Source organism: Stenella coeruleoalba, assembly GCF_951394435.1.
Source record: "Stenella coeruleoalba genome assembly, chromosome: 4".
Taxonomy (NCBI): domain Eukaryota; kingdom Metazoa; phylum Chordata; class Mammalia; order Artiodactyla; family Delphinidae; genus Stenella; species Stenella coeruleoalba.
The window spans coordinates 66,597,069-66,608,945 of NC_137149.1; the positions used below are offsets into that span (position 1 = coordinate 66,597,069).

General features: G+C 37.6%; 1 protein-coding gene across 1 annotated transcript in view; it reads left to right on the forward strand.

The window, feature by feature from the left end:
- Positions 1–9,008, forward strand: part of GRXCR1 (glutaredoxin and cysteine rich domain containing 1) — a gene marked incomplete at its 5' end in the record, with an annotated part of 298,880 nt that extends 289,872 nt beyond the window's left edge. Inside the window, one exon of the mRNA XM_079920430.1 lies at positions 8,699–9,008. Coding sequence (XP_079776556.1) covers positions 8,699–8,878 — 180 coding nt within the window. The 3' untranslated portion in view covers positions 8,879–9,008. The remainder of the gene's footprint in view (positions 1–8,698) is intronic.
- Between the last annotated feature and the right edge of the window lie 2,869 nt (positions 9,009–11,877).

Here is an 11,877-nt window from a genome sequence, read left to right on the forward strand (position 1 = left end):
AGCTTTCTAATCCATTCCATTGTTCCTATTGTATCAATATCCTACTGTTGTTATTTCTGTGATTTAAAAGCATCTTTTAGAGTCTTATAAAGTCAATGTCCCTCATTACTCTTCTTTTTAAAGGTTGACGATTGACTTAGCTATTCATAGACTTTATTCTTTTGAGTCTATAATTTCTTAATTCTGCAACTTGATTAACACCGCCATGCTATATATTAACATAACCTCTCTCTTTCTCTCAGCTCAAAGAATTTTGAAAGAGGATTTTATGCTCTTCATTAAGTCTGTCTCAATTCTACAGATGACATAAATAAGCCAGAAACATTTAAAACTATTCTTAATGTTGAAATATATACAATAGTACGGTACTGGCTTCTACCGTTCATAGGATTTATAAGGTGTTATAACTCTGTTGGGCTGCTTTGTCCATATAACAAAACTGGTAGAGAATTTGCAGCCATCCAGAAAGCCCTGAACTCTGCCTGTGAGGAGCCTGGGGTTTAAGGCAAACTCACCCAGGCAAAGAGACTGGCCTTGGAGAAGCAGTTGGAAGAACCAGGAAAAGTGGATAAAGGACAAGATTCAGATCCAAACCCATTCCATTCTTCTGGTTGGCTTTTGGCAATGAAACAGGAGTTTAATATTCCTGAGGTAGGAAACATTGGAGTCCTTACTAAGTAGCAAGTAATATTCTTGGTATTATACGTATTAAGTTATTGAAACGTTACAATAACTCTGCAAGGTGGGTTCTATTATTATCCTTGTTTTACAGACAAGAGAATGGAGGCACAGAGGATTAAATCACTTGCTCCAGACCTTACAAATAGTGTTTGATTCATGATTTTAATGAGCCTGACTCCATAATCTTAACCATGAATCTATGCGGCCATCACTCTCAAATTAAGTGTCATGTAGGTATCTGGGAAATCTGATCAAACGTGGCAGGACCCAAGGCCCAGCTGAGAAGTTTACTGGGCGGTAGGCAGAGTACTAGGTCCAGGAAACAGACTGAATTTTAACACTTGGATCTTATGCTAGTGTGGCATTGTGGAAGAGGGGAAAATTGGCAATAACTTCGGAGAGAAACCAGACAGCTCCTACTAAGTTCTAATTTGCTGTTACTTGGGTGCTGCATAATTCATCACCCTGATCTTTGTAATTCAGGCCCCAGTTTTCAGCAGTTACCCCAGTAATGAGGAGGAAAGAGGCTTAGCATCTGCAGCTGGGTCATCAGAAACGGTATCAGCAAATCAAATTTCAAGTTTTCTGGCCCAAGAATTCTAGCATACTTCCCATCTAAGTGAAAATTGCTCGGGGAACCTGAGGGGGCCTGATTCGCTGATGAAGACTTGTCAGTGGCCTCAAACATGAGGAGCTGGCCAAAAGCAGCAGAAGCAAGTGAAATATGGCGATAGCTGGTATGAGACTTGGATTTAATAAGGCTACCTGTACCAGTGCGGGTTCTGCTCCTGGGACAGTTTGCAGGGGATCTTCCCAGTAACATATGAGCTCCGCGTGGACACAGATTCTTGCCTATTTTGTTCTGTTCTTTACATCTAGCGCCTAGAACAGGAATTGGAAAATAATGGGCACTCAATAATTATTTGTTGAGTGAATAGATGAATGAATCCTCTTTCATCCAAGGTTTTTTTTTTGTCTGTTTTGTTTTTTGTTTGTTTGTTTTTGAGAAGGCAAAGCAGTTAATCAATGAAAAAGAAGAGAAAAAGAATTATTTTATGTAAGAGAACACTTGGGTGAAAAAGATGAATAAAATCACCATTGGGGGGTAAAATTTATTTATATATTTATGTATTTACTTATATAAATAAACAGGCTAAAGATCAAAAGCGAAGAGATGTCTAAGGATTTCCCCCAAACAATAACCGAGATGGATAGCTGATCCTGATGTTCCCCACACAGAGGAAGTCAGGGCATCCCTGAGATGATTAGCAATCACCTTGTTATGGCAGGTACTGGATTAAAGATCTCAGATGGTAGAGAAGCTCTAAGTAAGCTTCTGCCTTGCTGTTTCTTTTAAAGATATGAGCAAACATTTTGTTGTCATTGTTGGTGAGATTGCCAACATAGTGTCCACTTTTGTACATTTTTCCTTGTAAAGCCTGATTTGTTATTTATGAAGAACAGAGGTAAGATTCCCAGCTATACCCTGAGGATGCTGGAAATGGCACAGGCTGCCTGTACAAGGCATTGGAGCTATCAAAGACTGGCCTGACCCTCCCTGGAGAAGCACCATTCCGGGTGATGTTGCTTCTCTGTGGGGTGGGTGGCTGCAGCATGTTCAGAGACTACAGCAGCAGAGTACCACCTACTCACCTGGGAAATCAGGCCAAGTGCTCTGGCTGCCTCTCTCTGGAATTGGAACATCTTTTTAAGTAGGGTTGTGGCAGTACATCCCATTGGGTCAAGAATCAGACTCGTACATCTGGCTTATGCATTCGGGAATATAAGCAACAAATTTCCTCTGTGTCAGCATTTTGTTCAGGGGCTTCTTTCCCAGCTCTGCAAATTGAGAATGCTAGGAACTCTAATCAGGAACGATTCTGTTTATTAAGAGCTAGGTCAGACAGAGAGTCGTTTATTAGGCACTTAACAAGAATTTGCTGAATTAAATTATTGAATATAGTTTAAAACAAAATACATAGAAAAAGGTGAGTCATCCAGAGATGATTATATGCCAAGTGTTCACTCTTTGATAATCTGTTACATGGAGTGAGTCTGCTTCATAGACAAGCTGGATGATGGGGTCGTGGAGACTCAGATAAGTTGCTTCCTCTTTGGTAAAATACTTAAGAGATTTTCTAGCTCTCCTAAAATAAGGTTAGATGATCTGAGTTCAGAAATAAGAAGTGCATTCATTTCCTGATCTTGAAGAAAACACAGAAGACCCTTGATCTTAGCATCCTGTTCCTATGTTATATAACAGCAAAAACTCTTTATATTTATGAAATTTGAGTTTGTGCTACAAAGGAAACCCATTTGACAATCATTCATGAACTCCCCCCTTGTCCCCTTGGTCCTTTGTTAGAGACTAGGGAATGCTTGGGGGCTTCAGTTCAGATGACTGCAGTATGGAGTGGACGTATTCGAAGACCACAAATAAATTTCCTAAAATAAAATTAATATATGAATACAAAAAGCTACATCATCATTTTTAAATGGAATCACAAATAGACCAAGGCCATCCTCAAATAATGTCGTCAGAATCTCTGCAACACTATGATGAGATCTGCCTTTTACTCAAAGGGTTGTTGAGAAGATTTAATGAGTGAATCATGTAAAGTGAATAGAACATTGCCTGGTATGTAGTAAACACTCAATAAGATTAGTCATTATTCATCATTATTTCACTAATAAATCCTTATTTGTAGCTGAGAGCTACTACTAAGAGAACAGGGAGGTCTCTGGTTCACTGCTATATCCCCTACACCTTGCACAGTTCCTGGCAATGTGGACTAATTTGTGGAATGAGACCACTGAGTTTTATTTTTTTAAATTCCCTTGCCAAGAATATATGAACAGAAAGAGGTAACAGGGAGGATGATTTTGCACTCCTTTTTTCTTGAATTCCACCCCCAGGGACATGCCTCTACCCAAACCACTATTCAGAAAAGGGACACTCCGTAGATTTAGTTCTCTTACTGGGTGCTATTCTCAGCCAGGTCTGCATGGTTTCAAGCTTTGCTGGGCTCCAGGACACTGAAGAGCTACCCTAGATTTCTTAATTGCTTGAAGGTCAAAGTGTCTCTTGTTAACCTCTTCATTGAAAGTGGAAGTCTGTTTTGTTACTACCAATAATGACTATTGTTAACTTCAGTTATTCCTGCTTCCTCCAACCTGGAACACTGTTCAAATTCGGGGAATTTTTTAGCTCTTTTTCCATCTTGCACTGAGGGCAAAGCTGTCTACTGAGGTATTGGACTTAGGACACAGGAACATGTAGTGTAAGCCAGCTCTTTCTCATTGTTGGAGCTCTTTTAAGTTGGAACCGGAGTTCCAATATAACAAAAGCGCTCTTTGAAGGAGATGGCTAGGAATGACTGAATTATTTACTATTATTAGAAGAACAAGTGGAATAGCTTATACTGGGTGATGTAACAGGAATAGGATTTCTGGAGGCTAGTGGAACACTGGGGGAGCCTTAGTGGGTCCCCTCAAGACCCACTCCCACCCCCACCCCACTTCTGCTTCATTTGCAGCATTTATCCTTTTAACGGTTTTATGTTTTGGGAATCCCATGTAATATATTATTTGGGAAAAAATGGATGTAAGTAAAGGTTGAAAACTACTCTTAAAGAGGAAAGGGCATGCATATAGTTCTTGAAGAGAGTTCTCTAATTTCTAATTTTCAAATTCCACTGTGACCTGAACATTTTTTTTAACTCATTAAGAGACTTTGTTTCATCATTTGTGAAATGAGATAGTCTCTATTACGTCAGGTTCGTGTGAGAATTGGATATAGACACTACATCCTGTATAAGCTATCCCTTTCCTCTCCCAAGTTTATGGCTGAAACAGCTAATTTTTCCTGAGTGGAAGTGGCCTCAGAATCTTTCCAATACTGTGCTCCAAGACATCAGAATTTGCACGTGAATTGAAACACATTTACTCTCCCTTTCTTACAGTGGTAACACTTTAGACCAGAAGACTAAATATAGAAGTGTTTAAATAAAATGACTCTATGAATGGTAGAAAATGGTTGTGTCATGTGACCACAAGCAATTTAACTTGAGGCAGCAGTTAGTAAAAATCTCTTCAAATAAGGATTTATTAGTGAAATAATAACTAATCATGTCTTGTTAAGTAGCTACAATGTGCCAGGCAATATTCTATTCACTTTACATGAATTAACTCATTAAATTGTTGAGACAATTTAATGAGTGAATTAAAGTAAAAGACATATCTTTTAAGTAAAAGACATATCTCATCATGGCATTGCACAGATTCTGACATTGTTTTATTTTATTTATTTATTTTTTTCTTATTATTATTCTATTACTTCCTGTTCTTGATCAGTTGAATCAACTGATTTTACCATCTTACAAATATAAAATTAACAGATGTTTTAGAATACAAAGAAATAACCATCGTAACTGAAGTGACCATCTGTAATGGTTAATGACTCTTCCATGGGCTTTTCCCATTTGGAAAGCTTGAAGGCAAAGAAAGATATACTAGATCCAGTTTGTTTAAAGTATGGACTACAGCACTGAGTAATCTAATGAAAAGTTCTGTCTCTAAATTTCAAATTGACAGCCAAATTTAAACTGAGTTTGAGACAACAGAGCTTGACAATTTCTGGTATGTTCATTGTGCTGGTAAACAAATGGCTGGAGATTCCTGGGGAGAAACTCTGTGACCACCAGTTTGCAAGTGATGATGTTATTTTAGAATGACCTTGGTCTATTTGTGATTCTCTCTAGAAAGAACAATGTGGCTTTTAGTATTTATATATTAACTTCATTTTAGAAAATTTATTTTTTCTGAATTGTGGAGAAACTTTAAGAAAGAGCAGACTCATTATATATTTAACATTTGATATTTTGCCCCTTTGAAAGTAGTTTTTGTAAATCATGTTCCAGGCCCATGATATAAGATAATGTTACCAAACCAAACTTGGGTCCACTCACCCATGCAGTAAAGCCAATCTACTGATACTGGCGTGTGGTAAAGGAAAGTACAACGTTTATCGTAAGGTGCCCAACATGGGGCCAAGCAAGGAGTATGGGCAGCTCATGCTCAAAAGATCCAAACTCCCCAGTGGCCTTCAGGGAAGGGTTTTTAAAGACAAAGTGAGGGAGAGGGTCACAGAGTGCCTGATCAGCTCGTGAACATCCTCCTGATTGGTTGGTGGTGAGGTAACAGGGTGGTATTTTGGGAGTTAACATCATCAACCTTCTGGTTCCAACCTGTCTGGAGTCTACCTACTGGAGGTCAGCATGCAGTTAACGTCTTCCACCTCGTTGGCAGTGGGGGGTCTTAGTATCTGCAAAACAACTCCAGGATATGGCTCAGGATATTATCTTTAGCCCTTGAGGAGGAACTAAAGGTCGTTGACTTTGTTTTATGGCTAGACTATTATTATTTTGTCTTGCCTAACTGTTTTCATTTGTTTCTGCATTTTCTCACTTCTCTGATTAAATACACTCTTTGGAACTCAGGGAAGGCCTAGGAGGCTAAAGCTTTTCTATAAACAAGAACCAGGGGATGGGGTGGGGAGGTGTCTGTCCCCAGAAAGGTTCTGCAGGGTCCTGCTCAGTTTCAATAATTTTTAATTGTGTTGCATTGCGTTATCATTTTGGATTCTCTGTGTTTAGAGCCTGGTGTTTGGAGTGAATGACATCGCTGGTGAATGAACCTAGGAAGCTTCCTAGTGCTCACATGTATTCTAGCTTTTTTGTTCTTTGCTTGCCATTGCAGATATATTTTATGGGAAAACCATAGGCTATTCAAGAATTTGAAAATATTGAAACATGTTTATACTGGTTGTTAAGATATTAAAATAATTTATACTGGTTGGTAAATAGCTGCTACCCCAAGACTCCCAAGCAGCTCTCCTCTTCCCTGTCAGCAACTCCCCTGTGAGGATTGCCAGGTACAATATAGGATGTCCACTTACATTTAAACCTGTTGTAAATTATGAATAATTTTTTTAGTTTAAGCATGTCCCATAAAATATTTGGCACATACTTATATAAAAATTTATCTGTGGTCTGTCAGAAATTCAAATTAACTGGGCGTCCCAATTTTTTAAATTGCAAAATCTGATGATCCCACTCTACTTGGAATCCAGTCCTATTTACAATCCAGCACTAATGGGTGAAGTCCTGGATTCAGGGCCCTATTAGTCCTTTCTGACTAGTTGGTGTTCTTTCGTACAAGTCATTAAATTTTTTTAACATAATCTCTGGCATGGCTTTAATGCATGTCAATGGCCTATCTACTGTATCATATTCTTTCTAAAATTTGATAAGAATAGCATTACTTACTAATTCTCTATGTTTTGCTTTTAGACTACACTCTTTCTTCACTGTTTTTGTTTTTACTGAAAGTTTTTTTTTCTAAAGACATTTTTATATCATGCAAAATTGTAAGTCTGGTACACCATTTTTTGGTCAACCTTGCACAAAGAAATGACAAAAACCCAGTTACACAGAAACTAAATTACTACATACAATCTAACTTTTTAGAAGAGCTTTGGGTATCTACAAACTTGACAACATTCCTTGTTTGTGTCATTCAGACTGGCAATCACTACTTTCCATCAAGGTAATTCTGTGTTACTAAAAATAAGATATTCCATGGATTTTGCCATCTTGATATAATAGCAAAGTCAAATGGTAACTAAACAAATCTTACTATATACAGAATATGCATCTCTGAAGAGTAGTCTGGGAATATATAAATTTTAAAGCAATCATATCCTTAATGTTTGTTTCCCAAAGTACATTCCACAGAGTACTGATTATGAGAAAATTATAGTTGTTTTCTGGGAAAAGGTTTCTTGCCAGGGACATGGTAGATTAAACCTAGTTAATCGGTTACCTTTTCAGTTGGATTTTTTGGAGACTTTATTAAGTACAGTTGTGAACTTCCAGGGAAAATCTGTATGTATGTCTAAGTATGTAAGGTATGTTTGAGTGTGCTTGTGTGTGTGCGTGTGTGTGTCTGTGTCTACATTTCCCAAGCTTACTTTAGCAATTACTCTTGTCACAAAGGTGGGCTTTCAAACATTGCTGCAAATTCCTATTTTGCAAGTCAGAAGCTTGGTATTAACTCACGTTCTCTTTGTATTCATTCTGTAATCGATCCTAATCTCCCCCCAGCAAGTGGATGCCGCTAGTAGACTCCAGTAAAGGTCACATGCTCAAAAAAGCAAATAGAAATACGTATGGATAATTCTCAAAATATCCTTAACATCCTTGCTAGTTAATTTCATTATACTTTCATTTGTACTTTACTTTTACTTGAGGTAGAAAGGCTGATAGCTACTGTGGGTAATTTTACAGACTTGGATAAATGTCTTAAGATTTCTATGCCTGTTTCTTTAAATATAAAATGAGGATAATGTTGCTTGAATTAGCTGCTTTACAGAAGAAGGTGTCAGTGTGTGTGAAGGTTGGGATGAGGAAAGACTCTATATAGTCATGCATTTGAAAGTGCTTTTAAAAATACAAAGCATTATTCACACGTGCAGTATGATGATGGATCTTCGGTTGACAGTGGCTCATCCACTCCAGCTTTTAGTTTTCCGATTTTCCATACTCACTATTAGTCCTACTATTCTATAAACAAAGATATAAAACTGTGACGTGATACTAAAGGGAAAGTTACAGTATTTTCCTTTAATGCAAATGACCATTTCCTGAACTACTTGATTTGTAAATATGTGCTTTCATAGGATGGATTTCTGGAAGTGTGTGCCCTTTAACCTGAAAGGTACCAGCCCTTACACACCAAGGTTATGCTATTGATGGCCGTCAATGAGATAATGAAGGAAACTTCAGTTAGTGTATTCCCTGCGTCTATTGTATATCAATGGTAGGTGATTTCAGGTCCCCAGCCATATTATGCCGATATTGTTTTATGACCATCCACAGTACAGAAAGACAGGAGGGCTGATGGAGTTGTCATGCTAACACATGTTCTATCCTCTCTTGTCCCCCCGCCACCTATCCAGAGAGTGCAGCATCCACACGAGTGTCCCTCCTGTGGAGGCTTCGGCTTTCTTCCGTGCTCCATCTGCCACGGGAGCAAAATGTCAGTGTTTCGAAACTGCTTTACGGACTCTTTCAAGGCCCTGAAGTGCACGGCTTGCAACGAGAATGGCCTTCAGCGCTGTAAGAGCTGTGTTGGTTAAACAGAGCTCCCACCCATGGGGCGCCTGGTTTCATTGACTGAAAGCAATAATTTGGTTTATACTTTTTTTTTAAAAAATGGCTATGTTTCTGGATTAATCAATAAACTTTGTTTATTAGAATTTCCTTTGTTTGGAGCTTTTGCTGTGACCACTTTCATTGATGTTTTAAATAAATGTTTATTCAACCGCTACTATGTGCCAAGCCCTGTGCTAGACCCTGGTTTCGAATTGGAATTAATGGAGGGCCTGATAAAATTCCAAGATATCCAAAGTCTGGTTCCTTATATGTGTTTGATTTTCTAAAGAAAATATACAGTGTATCCAATGGTGTCTATTGCAATGCCACCCTATTGTTTAGGATGAGTTAATTCAGCTCTCCAGATGCATACATTTTATGTGAGCCTCAGCTGTAGGGAAGAAGAGAGCTCTGGGTAGTGGGAAAGAATATGATCTTACTTATACTTAAGGAGTAAATTATTTTTAAAGCTGTAAAGTAGTCTTGGAGCTGATGATATTAATGATAAATTATTAATGTTATCTGATGAATTTCTTAGTGATGATACAAAAGCTGCCAGAAGACTTATCTGGATTTATTGTTTTAAACATCTGCTTTGTGCTGTTGTCCCTGAAAACCCTCCAGAAAGATGCTGTTATGGTTCTCTTGAGCTGGACACAAAATATTACATAGTTTGAAAACATAGTAGACGATATCAGCAAAGTGGACAAAAGGAATTTCTGCTATAATTATTAGCTGATGCCTACCTGTACACGTGTCTGTACTCTGATGGATTCCCTTATGAATGGTTTTAACAAATCACCTTCACTATATCTGTGATAAGGTAATTAAAAGATTTTACATCTTGGTTTTACAAAAAGCTATAAATATTTACCGAGTACTTTCTAATCATCCAGGCATAGTAGAAGACATGGTTTCTGCTTTCATGGAGCTCACACTCTAAGAAAGAAGGAAGTATTAAACAAATAATCATAAGCAAGGTGAGTCTTAGAAATACTACACAAATGGTACAGTGTGCTCTGGGAATGTGTAGCAGGAGGGCCAACCTAGATGGGTTAGAAAACAGTAAGAATAGACTTTGTTGAGCAACTGATATTTAAGCGAAGACATCATGGGTAACTGGTCAACTAATTAGTCACAGAACAAGGGGGATAATACTTCAGGTAGAGGAATAGCATGTTTGGGGACTCTAAGATCAGATAAAAGTTGTTTGCTTGAGTGTTGGTGTGGATATGCATAACTTAAACTCATACATTGCTAATGAGAATGTTAAATGGTACAACCACTTAGGAAAGCCATCTGATTGTTTCTAATAAAGGTAAAGATATGCTAATTGTATGCTCAGCAATTTTACTGCTACTTATTTATTCAAGAGAAATAAAAACATATGTCCATACTTTATAAGAGTTTCATGGAAGCTGTATTCATGATAGCCAAAAAGATTTCAGATACCAATGACAGGAGAAATGATAAGCAAACTGTAGAATATTAATACAGGTACACACTTCCTAGGAGTAAAAAGGAACAAGCTATTGATTCTAGCAATAATATGGATGAATCTCAAAAACATTTTATGAATAAACTTAGCCAGATACAAAGGGTATGTACTATGTGATTCCATTTATATGAAGCTATAGAATAGGCAAAATTAATCTATAGAATGGCTGCCTCACAGTGGGGAGGGGACCGGAGGAGGAAATTAAATATGAACAGAACTAAGACAGTGGTAGAGTTATGGCTAGTTGAGAGTAGATTTCCCCTCTGTCAGGAAAAATGAGTTTCTTGCATCAATGAACAGTTTCTCATCACAATTCCAGTACGGTCCTGAGATTCTAGAATTAAGTAGTAAGGCCTATCCAAAAGTTCCTGACTACTCAGGCCTTGGCTATGTTTTTGCAAATCCAACCATAGTCCCAGTGTCCTCTTGTCTGGGGGTACATTCAGGATGGAGAAATACAACAGTACAAGAAGTTCTAATTTTCAGGCCCCATCTTGGACTATGGGTTCAGAGGACAAAAACTCGCTGACTTTCAACTGTGTTCATGAGGCATTTGTTTTGCTTTCTATCTTTATTCTGTTTTTCATGTACTGGCATTGAACTAAAGTGTTATGTTCTCTGCTAGTTATTGGTGAGCCTCTAAAGAAGAGCATTATGAAAGAGTGATGAAATCTAAAAGAAAATCTTAGACATCTTGTAGAATTGCAGAAGTTAATGAGAGAAAGAGGCTCAGAAAATAAGCTCGTAATAGGCTTATTTAAACATAAATTTGTGTTAACTTTCAGAGAGAACTTGGTTTAGACGCTTCACATCTATCTGCTTCAGTCTTATAAAATGTAACTGCGAAGTAATTAAACCTGATATATTTATTCTGCACCGTTGTTGTGTGGGATTAATTAGAATATATAGGAAAGTACTTTAAAAACACAAAGCATTATACAGAGGCATAGAATAATTTCCTAATCACCATGAAAATTATGCATCTTCAATATATCCTTTTACCGACCAGATAAGGAAATGAACTCACATTCATTGGACCCTTCTGTATGCTTGGCTTTTTAGAAGGAATCTCACTTATTCTTCACAATACTGTGAAGAAACTGAGATTCGGAATGTTAATTCACTTTTCTAAAGTCTTGAAATGTATCCTAATTTGTTGTATCTTAAGTGTCCATGTGAGCTGCCTTTATCTCTGGTATAAAATGGGAAATCAGTCGAGAGCAAACAACAGAGCTGCTCAAAGATAAACACCTACATAACCAGTAGAGTCGAAATGAAGAGAAAGGTCTGTCCTGTGCTTCTGTGCTCTTATAACTTCTTCTCTGGAAGTATTCATTGATTTCAAAAGCCAGGAAGTGCTGGCTGTTGGCAAAGGACACAGAGTAATGCAATCAGGCCGTGGATAATTTTTTTAAAAAGATTAAGAAGAGGAAATCAGGAGATGATGCATACCTAATAATATAAATATATAGTAATTTTTTAATC